Here is a 22,354-nt window from a genome sequence, read left to right on the forward strand (position 1 = left end):
GGGTAGCCTCCTCTTCAAATTGTCACATACGTCCCATTCTTCCCCAATGGGTGTCCAAGGACCAGTTCCTCTTTGGCCATCCCCCTCCAGGCTTTTCCAAACCCTCTCTGTCTGGAAAGCCTGGGGAATACCCATGCTCATCGTGCTCTGTATCGAGGGATCTCCTTGCCGGTCCACAATATGGTTCAGGTTCTGGCTAACCTGACTGGCTAGCAGCCAATGAGGATGGGGCTTCCAGTCCAGTGAGGGACACAGAGTCAGTCTTCAGCCTCTTTAAACCCCTCCAGCTTATTAATACACAAGGCAAACGTTTGAAAATTCAGCCCATTTGGAACCAGTGGGGGGTTGGTGGAGTGAAATATCTGACACCCCTACATTTCCTGTATCACAGTGAAATGCAGCTCAGTGTCTCCCGCTTTGACTTTGTGTCAATTTCCATCCAGCTGTCGTTCTGTGAATGACGTTGGGATGTTTACTGTGTTAAGGGTGCTATCAAACTCAAAGTTGTTGTTGCCATTTGAACTACGTGTTAGCTTTAATAGCTTCGGCCTTCATTCCTCTGATGAAGAAAGCAACAACATCAGCAGTCACATGACTATAACAAGTCATAATGTACAAGCTGGAGTCTGCAAATGCTTTCTCTAAACATCCACAATGAATTGCATGTGCTATAATTTGCAGTTACAAATTACCCAATGTATGTGACCTATAAGGAAAATCATCACGCATGAAAATAACTCTATTCATTACAAAAGTAATGTCCTGAGGTTGCTGGAAATCTGAAACAAACTCAGAGAAACTCAGCAGGTCTGGTAGCAACTGTGGAGAGAGAAACAGAGTTCATGTCCTCATTCCCTTCTTTGAGAAAGGGTCATTCCAAATTTAAAATGTTAACTCTGTTTCCCTCTGCACAGATGTAGCCAGACCTGCTGAGTTTCTCCAACATGCTTGTGTTTGGGTCTGTTCATTCTAATCTGCCCGACTTCCACCTGACCCTATATATACATTCCATACATAATTTTTTGGTTTTGGCTTTTTATCTGGGGTCTATTTTTCCTGGATTGGTGTTTCTTCTTTGGGGAATGCCATTCATTTTGCCTAAGTGTCCTTGATGCAAATGAACACTGATTGTAATGAGGGAAGGTTGCTCTTGTCTCACTGGGGTCACACTGCAGGGTGACTTCATCATTGACATTGAGGTCCCTTACCACTGCTGCTGTAATTTCTTGTTGTTTAATGTGAGTGAAAGCAACAATTCCTTCAGTGTCCCAACTCCTGAACATCTTTAGCAGTGAGTTTGTGTACAGATTCACCCTCTGATGACAAATCAGGCAAGAACTATGTCAAGCAGTTTACACATCATCGCACCACTTATACATCTGTTGGTCACTGCATCTCTGCTACAGTTCTCACCTTAGCAGTATCAGAATGACACACCGTCATTATGAATACACAACCTATATACTTGACTTCAGGCATATTCAATTGTACTTTTTTTTTGTTTGTTCAGCCTCAGGTTCATCTGGTGAGATCTCTCTATATAGCAGTCCCGGTAAATTCTGTTGTTGTCTATGATGGCTTCTTCCTTCATATCTCCACATCTATCAATTTGCAAATCAGCCAAGATCGTTTCCACTCCTGGAAGATCATTTATTATCCCATGCTGTTTGTGTTGATACTCTCCTGGAGCTGTGGAAATGCCAAACAGCTGGTGCAACCATCTGTATGGCTCAAGTGGCATCCAGAACGTAGTCAGAAAATTGCTGCTTCAATCCAACTTCATGTGTCAGCATCCACCCTTCGTATCTAGGGCAATAAAAACCCATGCCTTGGCAAGTTTCAACAAAATTTCTTCCATGGTTGGCATGGGGTAGTGACATCTCTTCAAAGCTTTGTTGAGATTTTCTGGATCCATGCGCAACCTCAGCTTTTCTGACGTCGGAATTGTCACTTTCTTGGATATTCCTTTCTTTTCAAGCTTCCCCATGTTAGGACAAAGAAAATTACAGCACAGGAGTAGGCCCTTCGGCTCTCCAAGCCTGTGCCTGTTGTCTTTGAGACTGGTCTTGAGGACAGTGGGAACTCTCCTTGGCAGAAACTGAATTGGTTTCACTTTCTCAGGTACTTCAGAATAATATTCACCTGGAAGACATCCACAACCCACAAAAACATTGTTGTAGTCACGTCTTATCAGTCGGTAGCTTCGTGCCCATAAAAAGCAGCAAATCTCCTTTGGTACATGGAGAGTTAGAGATGCAACCATGGGTTGATTCTCATTAAGACCTACCTGGTGTACCAATGTCCTTCAGGGAAGGAAATCTGCCACCAATACATGTGACACCAGACTCACAGCAATATTGTTGTGGTTCTGTTCGCCGAGCTGGGAATTTGTGTTGCAGACGTTTCGTCCCCTGTCTAGGTGACATCCTCAGTGCTTGGGAGCCTCCTGTGAAGCGCTTCTGTGATGTTTTCTCCAGCATTTATAGTGGTGAAAGCGTTGCTTTATATTATGAAAGCAACAACACCCCCAGATTCTATGTACTACGTAAAGTGCACAAACCAGACATCCCACTCAGACCAATAGTATCACTACCAGGGACACCATCACACAAACTGGCTAAAGAACTACAGCAGAAACTGAAACACCTGATCAGCGGATCCAGACACTCTATACGATCAACACAGGAATTCTTGCACATCATCAGAAATATACACATAGACAAGGAAGAAACTATGGTCTCATTCGATGTAACGGCACTGTTCACCTCTATTGACAAAACCTTAGCCAGAAAAACAATAGCCAACCTGCTGGACATACAGAACAGACAACAGGACGGTGAACCTATCAACAAAGACGGCATACTCAAACTACTGGACCTGTGCCTAACAACACATTTCACATTCAACAACCAAATATATGAACAAATCAACGGCACACCCATGGGCTCACCCATCTCTGGACTCATAGCAGAAGCGGTAATACAAAGCTTAGAACAAACAGTCTTACCGCAAATTCAACCCAAACTCTGGGTCAGATATGTGGATGACACCTTTGTTTTCATTAAAAACACAGAAATAGAGAACACACACCGGATCATCAACGCCACACTCACAGGAATCCAATTCATGAGAGACGAAGAAAAGGACAACCAACTCCCATTCCTAGACATGATGGTACAGAGAACACCTAATGGAGAATTCACCACAAAGGTATACAGGAAAGCCACACACACAGACCAAGTCCTGAACTATGAAAGCAACCATCCCAACACCACTATAAATGCCAGAGGAAACATCACAGAAGCGCTTCACAGGAGGCTCCCAAGCACTGAGGATGTCACCTAGACAGAGACGAAACGTCTGCAACACAAATTCCCAGCTCGGCGAACAGAACCACAACAACGAGCACCCGAGCTACAAATCTTCTCACAAACTTTGATCACAGCAATATGGCTGACACTTAATTATGGGCAATTAGGGATGCGCAATTAAAATACTATCCTAGCCAGTGATGACCATATTCCCTAAAGGAACAAAAAAAAATTGGTGGCTTTTGATTCATGCCTATTATTTGAGACTGAAGATCTCTGTTCTTTCCATTGAATTGGGTCTCTCAGCTTTGTTTGTTCTCAGGATAAGTATCATTCCATCATATAGCCTCAACTTTAACGTCAATGGCTTTTTTTTTGGATGTCTATCTTGAGACACTACATATATGACTGCAATGTTCATGATGTTGCAACAAGCTAACAGCACATTCACTTGATTCTCTCCTTCCGTAGTCAACAATTTAACAGTGACAAAGCATTTACCACCTTGAGATTGGATATTGGAGGAGAAAGTGAGGACTGCAGATGCTGGAGATTAGAGCTGAAAATGTGTTGCTGGAAAAGCGCAGCAGGTCAGGCAGCATCCAAGGAGCAGGAGAATCGACGTTTCGGGCATAAGCCTGAAGAAGGGCTTATGCCCGAAACGTTGATTCTCCTGCTCCTTGGATGCTGCCTGACCTGCTGCGCTTTTCCAGCAACACATTTTCAGCTGAGATTGGATATTGCCAACTTGTTGTATGGTGTAGAGTGATTCGTCAGAATAATTATTCAATATCTCTCTAGCAATCATTTTTATAGACTTCCTGTGCTTCTTTCTAGCAAAACATCCATGCAAAGTTATTCAGTTTCTTGTAGTTCAAAGAATCCCTACAGTGTGGAAACAGGCCATTCAGCCCAACAAGTCCAAATTGACCTCTGAAATGTATCCCACCCAGACCCAGTTACAGCTGAGCTGTTCCCACTCTGGATGTATTCCTTTTGCTTTTATATAGAGGCATCCTCAATATTTACATCCTGTACTTTGGCCTTGATCTTTCTGCTGGCCCTTCTGTAAACATTTTTGTTTCTTCCTGAGCTTTGATACCATTCACAAATAACATTGACAGAGAGGTCAAAATGGGTCTTCAACATTTTTCCAGTTTAGTGTTTCTAAACATTACTGAGGTTAACGGCGCAACGCAATGTGTAGCACTCATTCCCAGCACTGATAACAGAGTTGCTACTCTTATTTGTTCAGGTTTTCTGAATAAATCTGTGGCTATTTCAATATTTTTTTCTATTGAGACTAGAAGAAGACCCATGTCTCAAATCGCCATTCGTCTCCAGAGGAACATGGACTAAAAAGTTCAAAGCAACTCAATAGTTCAAAATTACAGGCTGCAGTTCGAATTATTCTTTGCTGCTTCTCATAGTAACTGGCTCGCTTACAGCTTTCAAAATCCACAGTGTCACTTCTGACTCCGTTTTCCAAATGTTAGTGACTCTGCCTTCATGCCTTCGTACAGAAAGAAACATCAAAGGTCACATGACTGTGGCAAGTCATAGTGTAAAAGCTATAGGATTGTGGGTCTGTTATAGTGCGCTGGGAATGTCCCTACCTCTGGGCCAGTAGGTTCAGATTTAAGACTCACCAGAAGTACCAGAAGTGTGTTATAGCATGTCTGAACAGGTTGATTAAAACTAACTGCAAGCTAGTATCCAAAGTGTAATTCTCCAAATACAGCTGAATCCGTCAACTGCTGCTTCGGCTGGACTACTGTGATTGAAAATAATGCAAATTTTGCAAGTTAAACAAAACCTTTTCTGCTGCTCAAATACATGCAGAAGATATTAATGGAAAAAAGAACAGGGAGTGTTTCTATTGTGCAAACACTCCTCAATCACACTTAGATAATTTCCTTTGTTAACATTTGCACACAGACCAACGACTGCAATTTGTCTTGGCCATGGGCTTTGGGATACTGATAGTGAGGGAGGAACTTTGGCTGTCTAAGTTGTCTAATTCTTTTGCTGAAACACAATCAAAAACCTCAATGTTTGTATGAGCAGCAAAAGATTTGAAGATCTAACTTTCTACGGCATTTCTGATGAACTCTGGACACTCCAGAGTGCTACTTATTCCATGCAGTTATTTTTGTTAGGCTGCTTGGCAGTCAATTTCTGCAGAGTAAGCTCCCAAAAATGGGGATGAAAGAGATATTGGTTTAGATAGGAAAACAGGAGAATCTCCCATCATAGTCAGATAATGACAAGGCATCGTTGATGCCCAGGGTAGATACCTTATCTGAAGGATTGCATATCAACATATGCTCATTTAGTACGTGTACTGCAATGCTAGTGTGTATGATGTTCGCACGTCTCTGGAGTGGGAATCTGAACCCACAACCTTCTGACTGAGTGTCAAGTTTGCTATCGCTGACGTTTGACTGAGAACTATGCTGACACAGGACAGCTGCAGCTTTCCCTGTGCCAAGGAGATAGTTAGCTGCTGGAGATACTGCTGGAGTGTGGTCTGTGCAACATAGGGCTGAGCTGAACTTTTAAACATGAGAATATGAGCAGCTTCTGTACTGTTGGCTAGTATGAGGCTTTCCCCAACCTTGTGAACGTACAGTGGCTTTACAGAGTTCTGACATACACCACAAAGGCGACTAGACCTCAGGCACCAGAATCTAACCAGTCTTAGAGTCATTCTGCTTAACGTAAAACCAATGCTTGGCAATCAATTTTTCTCATGCTTGCTTTCATATACTGGCTACCAGATCAAATGAATCCCGGAGGAAGAAAGTCATCAAGGTTTGGTCAGACAAGCTAAGTCATCGATCCACTTTAGATAAATTGGGTTAGAGCTGGATAGATGACCTGTTTACACAAAACACCAACTCACTGATGTGCACAGTGAAACAAGAGATGCAGACTTGACAAGAGTTACATGCTGATCCTGTACACGTCAAGTCTCAAGTGACTCCTCCAACAACAAATACACTCCAGAGGAGCCTTGTTCCTTTGACCTTTCTGAGGTGTTAAGCATTGGCTGCAGATTGACCTGCTGTTGCCCATTCACCCACTAAAAATAGGCACTGAATGGGCCAAGTGACTGAAGGATGCTTTATTTTGTCTGGTATGGGCTGAGTGATGCAAGTGTGTGAACTTTCAATGGGATCGTCTTTGAGGCCATTGCTAAACTATTAACTTGAATGAGGTTTAAAATCACAAAACACCAGGTTATAGTCCATCAGGTGTAATTGGAAGAACACTAACTTTCGGAACGCCGTTCCTTCATCAGGTGATAGTGGAGGACCTGATGAAGGAGCGTCGCTCCGAAAGTTAGTGTGCTTCCAATTAAACCTGTTGGACTATGACCTGGTGTTTCCTGAAGAAGGGCTCATGCCTGAAACGTCGATTCTCCTGTTCCTTGGATGCTGCTGACCTGTTGCGCTTTTCCAGCAACACATTTTCAGCTATAACCTGGTGTTGTGTGATGTTTAACTTTGTACACCCCAGTCCAACACTGGCATCTCCAAATCATAACTTGAATGAGGTTATCAAGATACACATAAAGGAAATTTTTCAATCTGTTACCAATAGAAATTAAACTTTTCAATATTCAAAGGATTTAAAAAGTGGACTACACCACTAACCCAAGCCAACAACAAATATACCTTCAGAGCATTGTACAAAGTTGTAATCACTCACACAATTTTGGGTTAGCCGCATCCTGGAGCAGAATGACACAACAACTTGTAAATATGTAGTCAAGTTAATACAGTAAAACACGTCTGAGAGCAATGGTTACCACAATGATATTCAGACAAAATTTGACATTGATCCACATAAAGAGATATTGGGATAGACACCTGAACTTGATTAAAGAGTGCTGATGCATTACAGTGACCCCACTACATTATACAATCTCACATACACTCTTACATACTCACGCACTCATGCAGACCCTCTCTCATGCAGACCCTCTCTCAAACACACACATATACACCCCACACACTCACACTCACGAACACATCCACTCACAGGCTTATACTCCATCATACTCATGCGCACACTCTACCAAGCATGCACATATGCAAACACACTCTTTCTCACGTGCACTCAACCTCACACGCGCGCACTCACACTCTCCCTCACGTGCACACACACACATATAAATCTATGGGGTGAATTTGCATTTACAGAATTGTATTTGCAGATACATTCTATTTTTTCTTAAAAGCACACAACCTGCAGGCAGTCTTTCCAAAAAGCATTTTATAAATTCCTACTTTGGAAATAGAACCAGTCTGACTCAAGATTCGGATACAGACAGACTTTAACCTCACACCTTTAATTCTGGATCAGTGGTGCTGGAAGAGCACAGCAATTCAGGCAGCATCCGAGGACAGGCAAAATCGACGTTTCGGGCAAAAGCCCTTCATCAGGAATAAAGCTTTATTCGGATGCTGCCTGAATTGCTGTGCTCTTCCAGCACCACTGATCCAGAATCTGGTTTCCAGCATCTGCAGTCATTGTTTTTACCTCACACCTTTAATGCATTGTCTGAGCTGAGATAGAATCATAGAATCCTTACAGTGTGGAAACAGGCCCTTCAGCCCAGCAAGTCCTCATCAACCTTCCAAAGGATATCCCACCCAGACCCATTCCCCTATTACACTGCATTACCCCTGACTAATGCACCTAATCTAGATATCCCTGAACACCATGGGAATTCACCTAACCTGCACATTTGTGTATTTTGGATATCTGGGTGATATCCCACCCAGACCCATTACCCTATTACACTGCAATACCCCTGACTAATATATCTAACCTAGACATCTCTGAACACCATGGGTAATTGAGCATGGGAATTCACCTAACCTGCACATCTTTGGATTATGGGAGGAAACTGGAGCACCCGAAAGAAACCCACACAGACACGGGGAGAATGTTTTAAACTCCACACAGGCAGTTGCCTAAGGCTGGAATCGAACCTGGGTCCATGATGCTGTGAGGCAGCAGTGCTAACCACTGAGCCATCGTGCTGCCCTAGATGTCACCTTTCTTTACAAAATGTGACTTAATCGAAGTTCTGTGATTTACATATTAATGAACCGAAACTTGCAATCCATTCCAAAAGATGAAAGTCTTAGCAGCAATGTAGGTTTGCGCAATATATCATTTCAATTGCATAACACTGCAATCTTTTACTATAAATTCTGTTCTTATGATCCTGCCCAACTAGTTACCTGATGAAGGAGCAATGCTCTGAAAGCTCGTAATTCCAAACAAACCTGTTGGACTATAACCTGGTGTTGTGTGATTTTTAACTTTGATTAAAGAGGTAGGTGTTATGAAGTTAGGAAGAGATGAGTAGCGAAAGATTCATGGATGTACAAGTTTGAGTATTTAATCTGTGTATATTGTGGATATGTATGTGTGGATGTATATGTACTGTAATGTACTTTCATAAAATATGCAACATTTTACATCACAGCACTTGTAAATAGATATCCTTTTATCCAAAGTAAGTTTCAGGCTGAAACTGAATATTCTTTTCTAAGCAAATATATAATTAATTAATTCTTCGGGTAACACAAAGACCGTGTGTATTTAAGTTCTGTTCTCATATCACAGGGAGCTTCTTCTTTACTTTTTAATAAAACAAAGAACTGTGGATGCTGGAAGCCTGAAACACAAACAGAAATTGCTGGAGAAACTCAGTAGATCAGGCTGGTTTCTCCAGTAATTCCTGTTATAGAGTCATAGAGATGTACAGCACCAAAACAGACCCTTCAGTCCAACCAGATATTCCAGTCTAGTCCCACCTGCCAGCACCCGGCCAATACCCTTCCTATTCATATATCCATCCAGATGCCTTTTAAATGTTGCAATAGCACCAGCCTCCATCGCTTCCTCTGTCAGCTCATTCCATACACATACCACCCTCTGTGTGAAAAAGTTGCCCCTTAGGTCTCTTTTATATCTTTCCCCTCTCACTCTAAACCTATGCCCTCTAGTTCTGGACTCCCCCACCCAGGGAAAAGATTTTGTCTATTTATCCTATCCATGCCCCTCATAATTTTGTAAACCTCTATAAGGTCACCCCTCAGCCTCCAACGCTCCAGGGAAAACAGCCCCAGCCTGTTTAGCCTCTCCCTATAGCTCAAATCCTCCAACCGTGGCGACATGCCTTGTAAATCTTTCTGAACCCTTTCAAGTTTCACAACATCCTTCCAATAGGAAGGAGACCAGAATTGCACCAATATTCCAACAGCGGCCTAACCAATGTCAAATGATGCTTGAAACTGTTTATTGTGGGAAAACTGCACCTAAATTAAATTTCCTTCATGATCTTGATGTTTTCCTCTGAGGACCGATTCCATTATTTTCGTTAATCTTTTTGATGTTTGTAAAGTTAATTATTTAAAAAACAAAATGAAACTCTGGCTAGGATTTTCCACTGTTTCAAGTACTAAGCGAGTTTGCCATTGTCAGGGGCAATAAATTGGATGAAGTATTATTAATCTGAGTTGAGAAAGTGAGGACTGCAGATGCTGGCAAGTCAGAGTGTGGTGCTAGAAAAGCACAGCAGGTCAGGAGCATCCAATCAATGGGAGAATTGATGTTTCGGGCATAAACCCTTCATCACTATTATTTTGAGTTTCTCATCAAAGAGCAGCTTCTCCCATCGCCTTGGTTACATCCTTCCTTGAACCCATTACATCAAAATCAAATTAACTGGAGATTCATTTCATTTGCTGCTCTTCAGATCTTGCTTTGTGCAAAACAAATATGCGCACAGATGCCTAAAAGCTTTGCCAGAAAGAGTTACTGTTAGCGAGTGTCTTAGAGTAGAAGTAACACTGATATAATTCCAGAGATCTGGGCCCCCAATAATTCCAGGGCTGAATTGGAGGAGCTCAGATCTTGCTTGCAGGGTAGGAGGTCGTTGCAGAAGTTAGGAGAGGCAAGGCCGTGGAGTTCTTTGAAAACTAGGATGGCAATTTTAAAGGTGAGTTGTTGCTGGCATGGGAGGCAGTGTGGGTCAGCAAATACAGAGATTCTTGTAGAATAGGGGTGGGTTATCCATAGTGCTATGTTCAGCTGGTTTCTGAATTGACAAACCAAGATGAACGATCACCTAAATGCAAGTTAAGACAGTAAAAGGAAACAAGATACATCATAGAAATAAGACACAACATGGTCTTTAAAAGACTGAAGAAGATTGACAAAATAGAGGTATGGTGAAAGGAAGATTTCTGGGTTGAAGAATTTGGAAAAGAAAGAGTTTACTGTCACTTAACAAGATGAGATATGCTTTCTTCATTCCTTATCCATAGGTTTTCCTGTTACATTATTAATGCAAAAGGACTGTGTCAATTCACTGTAGCTGAACTTCAAACCTTAACATTGTCTTTATCATAGAGACTGCTTTACATCTGCAAGTTTACAATAGTCAGTCAAATCTCAGATGGCGTCGAAACAGACTATAGACAAGAGGTGGAAGACCTGGAAAAAAGGTGCACTGAGCACAACCGAGCTCTCAATGCCAGCAGAACCAAGGAACTCATTTTTGACTCTCGGCAGGATGTTACTCATGCCCCCCCCCCCCACACACACACACACATTAACAGCACAGATTTCAAACTTGCCTATATTCTGATGGTTAAAAGATTTATTCATAGCTCTGTCACCTTAATGGCCTTCCTTTAGGGAAGGAAATCTCCCCTCCTTACCTGGTCTGGGGTAGATGTGACTCCAGACCCACAGCAATGTGATTGACTCTTAACTGCCCTTTGGGCAATAAATGCTGGACAAGCCAGAAATGCCCACATCTCGTGAGTGAATATTAAAAAGTAATAATAGCTTTCCTAAACTTAACTTGTCCTAATTGCAGCCGACTGCAGTCTGTTCCACACTAAGCAGCAATTAATCATGATCTTAGATTAAATTAATCATTGACCTATGCTAGCTTCCAATCCCCAACTCTATTCAGTTTAAAGCTTTCATATTTGTTTTAGAATTCATCTATGGTTTTGATTCAATCTTCCATCCTCTAATTCCAGTGTCCTCAGTAACTGTCTCTCCAAACTCATCGCTTTGACTAACCAATTTTTTCTAAAGTGCCTTTTCAACACTTTGAGCTTTGTTGTAAATGCAGTTGGACACCCATAGCACATGGGAGATAGCCCAACCCTGAATTATTCATTACTTTGTTTAGGTTTCACATTACCTGGTGAGAACTTGCCAGTGTATTTGTCTATCATCTATATTTTATGGAGTCAGTCTTTTTATACACTATAGACATTTGCAACCATTTGTTCTCCTGCAGATTCATTTGCTTCACCTTACAGCATAACAATAAATTAATTCTATATAGGTAGACCAGAAAAAGTGCCTGTGCTTTGTGACATTTTTCACCAATTTCAACACTTTAATCTCAGCAAGAGGTGTGAATTGTGCGGATGCAGTGTCCTATTCAATGCAGGTAATATGAAAACTGAAGGGAAGTGCTTTCTTGCTCTTTGTAGCAGCTCGAACATCCTTGTCTAAATAAATTCCAATACAACCAGGAGGGTCTCTGAATGAGACAACAGTTTTAGTTCAATTTCTGGACACTTGTATTATTGACCCCTTGCACCCACAAAAAGTTGGGTTGAGTTGTTCCAAATTGAATTGAATTTATTGTCACGTGTCCTGAGGCACTGTGAAAAGCTTTGTCTTGTGAGCAATACAGGCAGATCACAGAGTTAAATAGCATTGGTAAGTAAATAATAGGTAAACAGCAGCAAAAACCAAAACACAGGTACAGGTGAATGTTAAGAGTTTGTGAGTCCATTTAGTTTTCTAACAACAGTAGGGTAGAAACTGTTTCGAAACCGGCTAGTGCTTGTGTTCAGACTTCTGTACCTTCTGTCTGATGGTAGAAGTTGTAGAAAAACATTGCCAGGGTGGGATGGATCTTTGAGAATGCTGGCAGCCTTTCCTTGACAGCGGGCCTGGATCCTATAGATGGGAGGTTGGCCTTTGTGATTGTCCGGGCTGAATTCACCACTCTCTGTAACTGTCTCCGATCTTGAATGGTAGTTGCCATAGCATGTAGTGATACATCCAGACAGAATGCTCTCGATGGCGCACCTATAAAAGTTGGCAAGGTATTCGTCATCATGCCAAATTTTCTCAGCTGCCTGAGGAAGGACATTGTTGGGCCTTTGTAATCAATGCATCCACATGAAGAGTTCAAGAAAGGTTGTTGTTGGTGACCACTCCCAGGAGCTTGATACTCTCCACTCATTCCACCTCTGTGCTGTTAATGTGTGTGTGTGTGTGTGGGTGTGGGGGGGGGGGGGGGGGAGGGGGGCATGAGTAACATCCTGCCGAGAGTCAAAAATGAGTTCCTTGGTTCTGCTGGCATTGAGAGCTCGGTTGTGCTCAGTGCACCTTTTTTCCAGGTCTTCCACCTCTTGTCTATAGTCTGTTTCGACGCCATCTGAGATTTGACTGACTATGGTGGTGTCATCAGCGAACTTGTAAATGGCATTAGTCTGGTATTTGGTGACACAGTCATGGGTATACAGTGAATACAGTAGGAGGCTGAGTAGGCATCCCTGGGGGGCTCCTGTGTTGAGTGCTAATGAGGATGAAATATTGTCCCCAATCTTCACTGATTGTGGCCTGTAGGTCAGGAAACTGAGGATCCAGTTGCAGAAAATGGGGCTTAGTCCAAGATCAGTAAGTTTAGTAATCAGTCATGAGGGGATAATAGTGTTGAAGGCTGAACTATAGTCAATGAGTAGGATTCTTACGTAGCTGTTCTTGGTGTCAAGATGTTCTGGGGAGGAGTGAAGGGCAAGTGCTATATTACCTGACGTGAATCTGTTGGTCTGATAGGCAAATTGGAGTGGGTCAAGAGTAGTGGAGAGGCTGGAGTTGATTAATGCCATGACCAGCCTTTCAAAGCACTTCATGACCGTCGAAGTTAGGGCCACTGGGCGGTAGTCATTGAGACATGCAGCATGAGCCTTCTTAGGCACAGGGACGATGTTGGCCTCTTGAAACAGGCAGGAACAGTGGCCTGCTGCAGGGAGAGGTCAACGATGTCCAAGAAGACCTCTGCCAGTTAATCTGCGCACGCCTCGAGTGCATGGCCTGATACTCCGTCTGGTCCCGTCACTTTCCTTGGATTCACACGAAGAAAAACTGATCCGACCTCTGATGCAGTGACTGTTGGGATAGGTTTGTCAGGACTTGTCGGAATAGGTGTTACCTCTCCGCCGAAATTCTGCTCAAAGCAAGTATAGAGAGTGTTGAGATGATCTGGGAGGGATGTGTCATCGTCTGCTATCTTGCACTGTCTCTTTTAAGATCCTGTGATGTCATTCAGTCCTTACCATAGTTACCAGATCCTGTGATGTCATTCAGTCCTTACCATAGTTACCAGGTGTCTGTCTGAGTCTCTGGTTTGGATTGGTATTGGTCCTTGGCTGTCTTAATGGCTCTGCAAAGGTCATACTTGGATTCCTTATATTTGAGTGGGTTTCCTGATCTGAGGGCCTCACGCCTGGTTTTTAGCAGGTTCTGTATGTCCTGTTCATCCAGGGTTTCCTGTTGGGGAACACCCGGATTGACTCCCTCGGTATGCAGTCCTCCACACATTTGCTGATAAAGTCCGTGACGGTGGTGGCGTACCCGTCCAAAGTACCTGCGGACTGTTTGAACACGGCCCAATCAGCTGATTCCAGACTGCACCGGAGTTGATCCTCTGCCTCCTTCTCCTGCACCTGTATCCGCGAGGGGGGTCTCCTGCTTGAGCTTTTGCCTGTAAGCCGGGAGAAGAAACACACAATGTGGTCGGAGTTCCCGAAATGAGGGCTGGAGATGGAGGGGTAGGCATCTTTCACACTTATATAGCAGTGGTCTAAAATGTTCTGGCCCCTGGTGGGGCAGGTATGTTCTGGTGGTACATGGGCAACACCTTCCTTAGATTGGCTTGATTGAAGTTGCCAGTTATAATAAACAGGGCCTCTAGGTGTACTGTCTCGAGGGTTTTAGTGGTGGAGTACAGCACATCCAGAGCTTCCTCAACCTTTGCTTGTGCTGGTATGTACACAGCAGTTAGTATAGCAGTGGTAAATTCCCGCTCCAAATGTATCTCTGATCGAGCTGGCAAAGAGAGAGATTTCCTAAGATTGGTTGGAATTTCTCTCATGCTAGTTCACATCCAAGGGAAGTGTCTTATGATTCAATATTAAATTCAATCACTTGGACCCAGATGAAATATCAGGGCACTAAGAGAATGTAGAACAGATTTACAAGGATATAGCTGAGATTGGAGGGTTTGAGTTATATGAAGAGGCTGAGTAGGGTGGGGTTTTATTCTCCTGGAGTGTTGAAGGCTGAGGGGTGACCTTATAGATGTTGGTAAAATCATTAGGGGCATGGATAGGGTGAATAGACAAGGTCTTTTTCCTAGGACAGGGAATCTAAAACTAGAGGGCATTGGTTTAAGAGGGGAAAGATTTAAAAGGGACCTGAGGGGACAACCTTTTCACACAGAGGGGGGTGCACGTATGGAATGAGCTGCCAGAGGAAGTGGAGGCAACAGATACAATTACATTTAAAAGGCATCTGGATGGGTATATGAATAGGAAGGTTTAAATGCTGGCAAATGGGACTCTATCAGATTGGGATGTCTGGTTGGCCTGAAGGGCTTTTTCCATGCTGTATGACTCTGAAGTATGGCACCTTCAGTTTCTTAGCACTGTTATAGATATTAAATATTAAGGGATATTCTTCTTTGGGATGTGGGTGTCACTGGCTGGGCCAACATTTATTGCTCGTTGCTAGTTGACCTGCAGAAGATGGGGGTGAGCTACCTTCTTGAACCGTTGCAGTCCATATGCCGAAGGCAGATCCACAATGCCCTTAGGGAGGGAATTCCAGGATTATGACTCCGGGACAGCGAAGGAATGATGATGTTTTTCAAGTTGGGATGGTGAATGGCTTGGAGGGGAGCTTAGAAGTGTTGGTGTTCCCATGTATCTGCTTCCCCTGTCCTTCTAGAGAGAAGTGCCATGGGTTTGGAAGGGCCTGTCTATGGAGAATTGGTGAATTTCTGCAGTGCATCTTGTATATAGTATACAATTCTGCTATGGAGCGTCGGCGATAGAGGGAGTGGATGTTTGTGGATGAGGATTCTGATACACCTATTCCAGAGAACCACTTTCTTCCTCATCATGGTTGTACAGTGGAACAGCCAAGCCAACAAAAATTTGAACACCCAACCACCATTTAAAGGTGCCAAACCTTGACTAGGTTAATCCTACTCCAGCTCTGACTAAAGCTAATAGCTTGGACATTGCCCAGCTCCAAAGCAGCAGAGTATACTAAAGAAAACCTGCCAATATTAGCAGGTGTTAGAGTAACAGCCATTGAACCATGTGAGGCTCGGACATTTACTCTCCCTTGTCCTCAACTCTGGAAAAAATCTGGCACCGAGCGAGTAGAAATTTAACTCGAGATATCATGGGGGAGGGCACAACATGATTTATTTACATTGGAGTTCAATTCATTTTTGACCATCAGACAGTAAAGGAAATGTGGAGACTTGGCCAAGAAACCAACGCCCAGATCACAATGAGAAGAAACTCCTGGCTAGCTGTTTAAAGATTTGAAGATACAACCTTTGCTCAGCCAGTTTTCGGGATGGACTCCAGCTGCCGGCATGGTCAGAAGCAGATGGGAACGGACCACTATCACTCCAGGAAAACACACAGTGACGCACACATTTGTTTACTGATATGTGGAATGCATCTTTAATTTATCCTTGGTGGGCTACAGCAGATGGTCCATAGTCTTGTCCGAAAGTCACAACAATTCTCAGGGAATGCACAAGAAAGGAAAAATACAGGCAGGGCACATGATTGACTTTTCATACATTATTACAGGGCAGGCAAGAAATGTAAACATCTACTGATTAGCTGAGACAAGACAGCACAGAGCTTAGCAGTCATTGTCTCTGACTGCGATTCCTCGCTCCCCCTCTCTTGCCAGAGCATGTTCTAGCTTCCACTCTTTCTCCGCAGTGGCTTCGATCGCCTTGGTTTCAGAATTGTATAGTTTGCGTACACTGTGTGCTGCTCAGACAAGATGGGAATGTAGAAAGCACGGAAAAGCTGTGATGACCTAAGACACAAGAAAAATCAAGACAGAATTAGTTCAGTGCAATCAATGCAACTATTAATAAGATACAAACTGCAGTGACAGTAAACATAACAATGATGCTACAGGAAGAGAAAGGATTTGCATTTATATAGCGCCTTTCACAGCTGGCTAAGTACTCTTGAAGCAAAAGTAGAAATTGCTGGAGAAACCCAGCAGGTCTGGCAGCATCTGCAGAGAGGAAGCGGAGTTAACATTTCAGGTCCAGTGATCTTTCTTCAGAACGCGAAAGGAGGGACACTGGACTTGAAACATTAACCATGCTTTCTCTCCACAGATGCTGCCAGACCTGCTGAATTGCTCCAGCAACGTTTGCTCTTGTTTCAGATTTCCTGCATCTGCAGCTCTTTGTTTTAAGTATTTTTGAAGTCTTGCATTATTTTCTGTTCAGTTGTGGGACCTGAGCATCGCTGGCTGGGCTAGCATTTATTGCTTGTCCCTAGTTGCCCCTTGAGAAGGTGATGGTGAGCTGCCTTTTTGAAACGCTGCAGTCCATATGCTGTGGGTACACCCACAAGGTGGTTAGGGAGAGAGGTCCAGGATTTTGATTCAATGACACTGAAGGAACATTGAACAGAAGGAAATTAAGGAAACATAGTAGCTAATCTACACATGAAAAGAAAGACTTGCATTTATATCGCATTTTCCATAATCAATGGACATCTTAAGTTGTTTTAAAGGCAATGAAATATTTTTGAAGTATACCTTCTGTTGTGGGGAACATAACAGCCTTCCTAGACATAGCAAGCTCTCACAAACAGCTTGTGGTAGTAACATTGGGTCTCAATGGAATGAAATCTTATGCAGTATTCCTGGAAGGGCTCTTTGTTATTCTGCCATCCACTTTTGTTTTTTTTAATGTATTTGTGTTTGTGATAACAACTAGTGAATCATCTTTTGTGATATTGCTTGATGCTGGCCAGGATTCCAAACTGGCTTCCCTGAGCTTCTTTTGAATAATCCAAGGGATTTTGTACATCAAGTTGAGCAGGCAACAAGGCACTCAGTTGAACATCACCTCCAAAAAGTGGTATTTCCAGCAGTGTAGTGCTCCCTCAGGACTGTACTGGAGAAAGGTCTCACAACAGCAATGACAGCATGGGCCATTTTAAACTTCACAATGACATGTATTGAGCGATAGATATTGACAAAAATGGTACCATAGGAAATTCCTTCAGCTGCTTGAAAGATACAATGTGGACAAAAATCACATTTGTGACTGCAGTGTGGACTGTAAAGTGGGTTAGGAATATAGATTTCTAGTGAATGGAGCGCAGTAAAGTTGGATCTCAATCGTATGAAATCTTATGCTGTATTGCTGGAAGACCTCTTTGCTATCCTGATAATCACTTTTGTTTATGTATTCATGAAACATGGACATCACAGGCTGGGCCAGCATTTATTGCCTATCCCTAGTTGCCTAGTTTGGTGGTGACTGATTGAACAGATGAAGTCCAATTGCTGTAGGTACATACACAATGCATTAGGGAAGGAGCTTCAGGAAGCTGATCCAGCGACATTGAAGGAATGGCAATATATCTTCAAGTCAGAAAAGTAACTGGTTTGGAGCAAAACCAATAGGTGGTGGTGTTACCGTGTATCTGCTGCCCTTGTCCTTCTAGATGGTAATAGTCGTGGGTTTGAAAATGCTGTGTAAGAAGCCTTGGTGTTAGGTAGTAAATTAATTTCCTGGTCTAATTAAATATATGGCTCAGTCTAAAATCCTCTAATTTGTTCTGTTTGTTGGAGGATCTCAGCTAAGGTTGTGGTGGGAATGTGGCTGGTAGCGGTAGATGGTCAGTTTCAGCTTTCAATTGCAGCCATATAACACTTCTGGAAATTGTCCACATGTGGACAATGTTGGAAAATCTGATGGAAATTGCTACTTTGACAAAATACCAGTGGGATCACATTCCATGAAAGCACTCAGCCCAATGGAGTTGGAAAGAAGAAATGGTTCAGAGAAAAAGTGAACGACAGCTACTGATATAGAGGTGACAGTCCAGAAAGGATCACACTGAACAAAGACCAGTACAATGTAAGAGAAGGTAATCAAGTTATTCCCAAGATATCACTGACCCAGAGGTGGACGTTCAGTTACACAGGGAGACAGTGAGGACTGCAGATGCTGGAGATCAGAGTCAAAACGTGTGGTGCTGCAAAACCACAGCCGGTCAGGCAGCATCCGGGAGCACGTTTCGAGCATAAGCTCTTCATCGGGAATGACCGGTTGTGCTTTTCCAGCACCACATGTTTTCAGTCCAGTTACACATGCACAATTTCTGTAAACATTGGAAGGTGATTTCAGGAGCTGCAGCTGAAACGTAAGTAGTTAGATCTGCTGGAATGGTAAGTAACTTGTACTGCATTTCTTGACAATAAGAAAGAAGAAGTTCAAAGAAGATGGATAAGGCAAACAGTACAACATCCTTCTAAAAATACAAAGGTTTTACTCCATCTACATTTTGTCTGTCCTCTGAGATGAACAGTTTGTCTATTTTTGGTGCTCATGGTTTGGGAGAATGTTAGCTAGGACCCAGGAAACTTTATCCTCTCCTTTGTACAGTAAGTGACTGACATACCTTCATTTATCCTTCATTACCTTGCTGAAGTGTCAGCCTGGAGAATGATACTCCAGAGAATGACACCGCACGTTGGTCAGTTAGAGGTGAGCACATTATGAGCTGAGTCAAGTTGCCACATGCTTTGGGGATAATGAAGTTAATTAGTCTGGCAGTGCACAGACAGGATTGGAAACGAAAGGAGCCCAGGAAAGTAGAGGGAAACAATGACTGTCCTCCAAGCAGCTAGGATCCTGCCCATAAGCACACTCCAATTGGTACTGCAAAGGTTTAGATTTTATCGAACTGTGCTGCCTTCTCAGGATGCTGATGACAGAAACACTGTTCAGTCAGTGGTTAAAATCGTACCAAGGTTCTAGCACAGTGCATCCCAAACTCTTGCCCACTCTGACCCCATTTTGAGGTTTGAAAATTGTCTTGCACCTTCAGTGGGCAATAAGGGAAGAGGAGAAGACAATTAGAGAAGGTTGGGAGAGGGATTGGTCATTACTATCTTGGAACGTGTGACCCCAGAATCTCAGCTCGATAACCCACTTGGGATCCTGACCCCCCACTTCCCTTGGGAAGACCCGTTCTCATGACGATGGGTTCTTGTAAATGTTGCCTAGGCTGGACAACTGAGATACTATGTGGGGGCTGGAGAACAACAATATGGTCCTGAGGCCCGTGGGAAAACTCAGGCCACTTTGTAAATCTAGTCTGTTTCTACTTTATCAGCATTACTGTCTGTCAGGGAAAGAAAAATCAATTTGCTCATGAAATCACTCTTTGGATAATGCTTGAAAATAAACAGATCTTTGACCACTCTGCAGGCAGTTTGTAAATCAAATAAATCTTTTCCAAGACGCAGCCTAAATAAGGGGCAGGATAACAGCAATATTTTTGTTTGAAAATGGCAAGATGACAGATTTCTCAGATCATTTGGTGAATTAAGTGATGTTTTTCACTTCCACACTGCTCTATAAACTCACGTTCCTGCATTTATTGCAAGTCAGGAGTTCAAAACCAGAGATGGTCTTCCCGAGACGTTGCGCACTTCAGAAACCAGGCTTGACAGTAACTAATGACTTTTTTCTAATTTATTCTCTAGTCTTTCTTTGGTTGGGAGATGGCGAGGGGCATTTTAACTCCTGAGTGGAAAGCTGCTGGGGATTTTGACAGACTCCAGTCAAGCAGCTATGGTGGGAAGTTAGGTCCATTTTGAATGGATGACGCTCCAACCACAATGTGTAGACAGAGATAGCTGGCTGGTTCACTGTCTTCAAAGAACAGAACAACCAGAACTCTGCTCAAACTTTGCTTTGAGAAGACATGCCTATGCACCTGGTCCTGCAAAGATAAATTCTAAACCTACCTTTTATTCATTCATGGGATAAGGACATTGCTGCTTAGGCAGCATTTATTGCCCATCCCTAATTGCCCAGAGGGCAGTTAAGAGTCAACCACATTGCTTGGGTCTGGAGTCACATGTAGTCCAGACTAGGTAAGGATGGCAGTTTCCCTCCCTCAAGGACATTAGCGAACCAGGTGGGTTTTACCAACAATTGACAATGGATTCATGGTCATCATTAGACTCTAAATACCAGACATTTATTGAATTCATATTCCACCATCTGCCATGGAGGATTCAAACCCGGATCCCCAGAACTCTCCCCTGGGTTTCTGGTTTAACAGTCCAGTGATAATACCATGAGGCCATTGTCTCCCACCTATAGTGTCTCCTTTGGGTATTGATGACAGCAATGTCAGTGGTTAAAGATGCACCAAACTCATAAAGTGGTGCCTCCCAAACTTGGGTCCACTGTGACTGGATTTTGAAACTTGAAAACCGAGTTGAAAAACTTGTTGCACCCCGAGTGGGCGATGAGGGAAGAGGAGAAAACTATTATTGGAAGTGGGGCCTAGGCCTCAAACTGTGGAATGCCCACTCTAACAACTCTCCTCCTCCCTTTCTTCCTTTAAGACAATCCTTAAAATCTATATCCTGATCTGCTGGACGGTTGCCTGATGCTGATGTGGCTCGGTCATACTTTGTTTTAGAGACACTTAGGAATGCAAATGAGTTCCTGTTGTGAGGTATGCAATTAAATCAGGCAAACATCTCAATCACCCAAAACAGTAAAAATGATGCAACATGGGACAACATTTGGAAAGTTCACTTTTTCCACCTGGACTCTGGGAGTTTAGATTTAAATTTCTCCCCTCATCTTTCCAATCTTTTAACAACCTTCACCCTGGGTTGTAACTTTACTGTAAAGTTTGTGGATTTAGGAACGTAAAAGGAATCAGCATGGCAAATGAAGTGGCAATGGTTAAGACACAGAAAAATGTGCAAAAGGAGGTAAGCACGCCAAGAGTTAATGAGATAGTAACAGTGACAATGGGAGCTGTGTAATTTAATTAGAGTTCAGGTAATTAATGTCCTAAGCCATCAGAATGCAGTATGAGCAGTTTAAACAGCTGCCTGATTTTATAGTCAGTTGATGATAGCTCGAAACTCAACATTTCCATCTCCCACTTTGTTCAGACAATGTGTGAGCTTGTGGATTGTTCTATTCAAGACTTGTCTGTCAATGTGCTTCACTTGCGATTGAGTTTGCAAAAGTGCCTTGTTAATAATAAGTTATATTAATGAGCTTTGTATCCCAGTGCAGATCTGGGCCATTCCGTATATCATGAAGGAAATGTTCAGCAATTGCAACTAATTCACAGCATTTACTTGTCTGATGCTGAAGATTCATGCAACCTTTCATGATAAATCATGTTTGAGGTTTGGAAATAATAAACCACTGATTGAAGTCTACAGTTCATCACAAGGTTTGCTGATTGTCAAAGTGTAAAGGAAATTAGCAGAGGATCATTCAACTTTTGATTTTAAAGGATTGAAACATTTTTAAGAAAAGCTCTGGTTTCTGATGGGTGGAAAATTACAATGATTGATCCAGGTACCAAATGGCAAAAGAAAAGATTTACAAGGATGTTGCCAGGGTTGGTGGGTTTGAGCTATAGGGAGAGACTGAATAGGCTGAGACTATTTTCCCTGGACCATTGGAGACTGAGGGGTGACCTTATAGAGGTTGATAAAATCATGAGGGGCATGGATAGGGTAAATAGACAAGGTCTTTTCCCTGGGGTGGGGGAGTCTAAAACTGGTTTAGGGTGAGAGGGGAAAGATACAAAAGGGCCCCACGTGACGCCCTTTTCACACAGAGGATGCTGCATGTATGG

The 22,354-nt window shown here is 42.8% G+C and overlaps 1 protein-coding gene across 7 annotated transcripts in view; it reads right to left on the minus strand.

Annotated features, from left to right (window-relative positions):
* Window positions 1-16,114: 16,114 nt before the first annotated feature.
* The window catches only part of alg9 (ALG9 alpha-1,2-mannosyltransferase), a 258,877-nt gene continuing 252,637 nt past the window's right edge, over window positions 16,115-22,354 (minus strand). For all 7 annotated transcript variants that reach the window (XM_043676654.1, XM_043676652.1, XM_043676649.1 and 4 more), the window contains exon 15: window positions 16,115-16,508. In XM_043676654.1, coding sequence (XP_043532589.1) covers window positions 16,385-16,508 — 124 coding nt within the window. In that variant the 3' untranslated portion in view covers window positions 16,115-16,384. The remainder of the gene's footprint in view (window positions 16,509-22,354) is intronic.

Source organism: Chiloscyllium plagiosum, chromosome 35 (assembly GCF_004010195.1).
Source record: "Chiloscyllium plagiosum isolate BGI_BamShark_2017 chromosome 35, ASM401019v2, whole genome shotgun sequence".
NCBI classification, from domain to species: Eukaryota; Metazoa; Chordata; class Chondrichthyes; order Orectolobiformes; family Hemiscylliidae; genus Chiloscyllium; species Chiloscyllium plagiosum.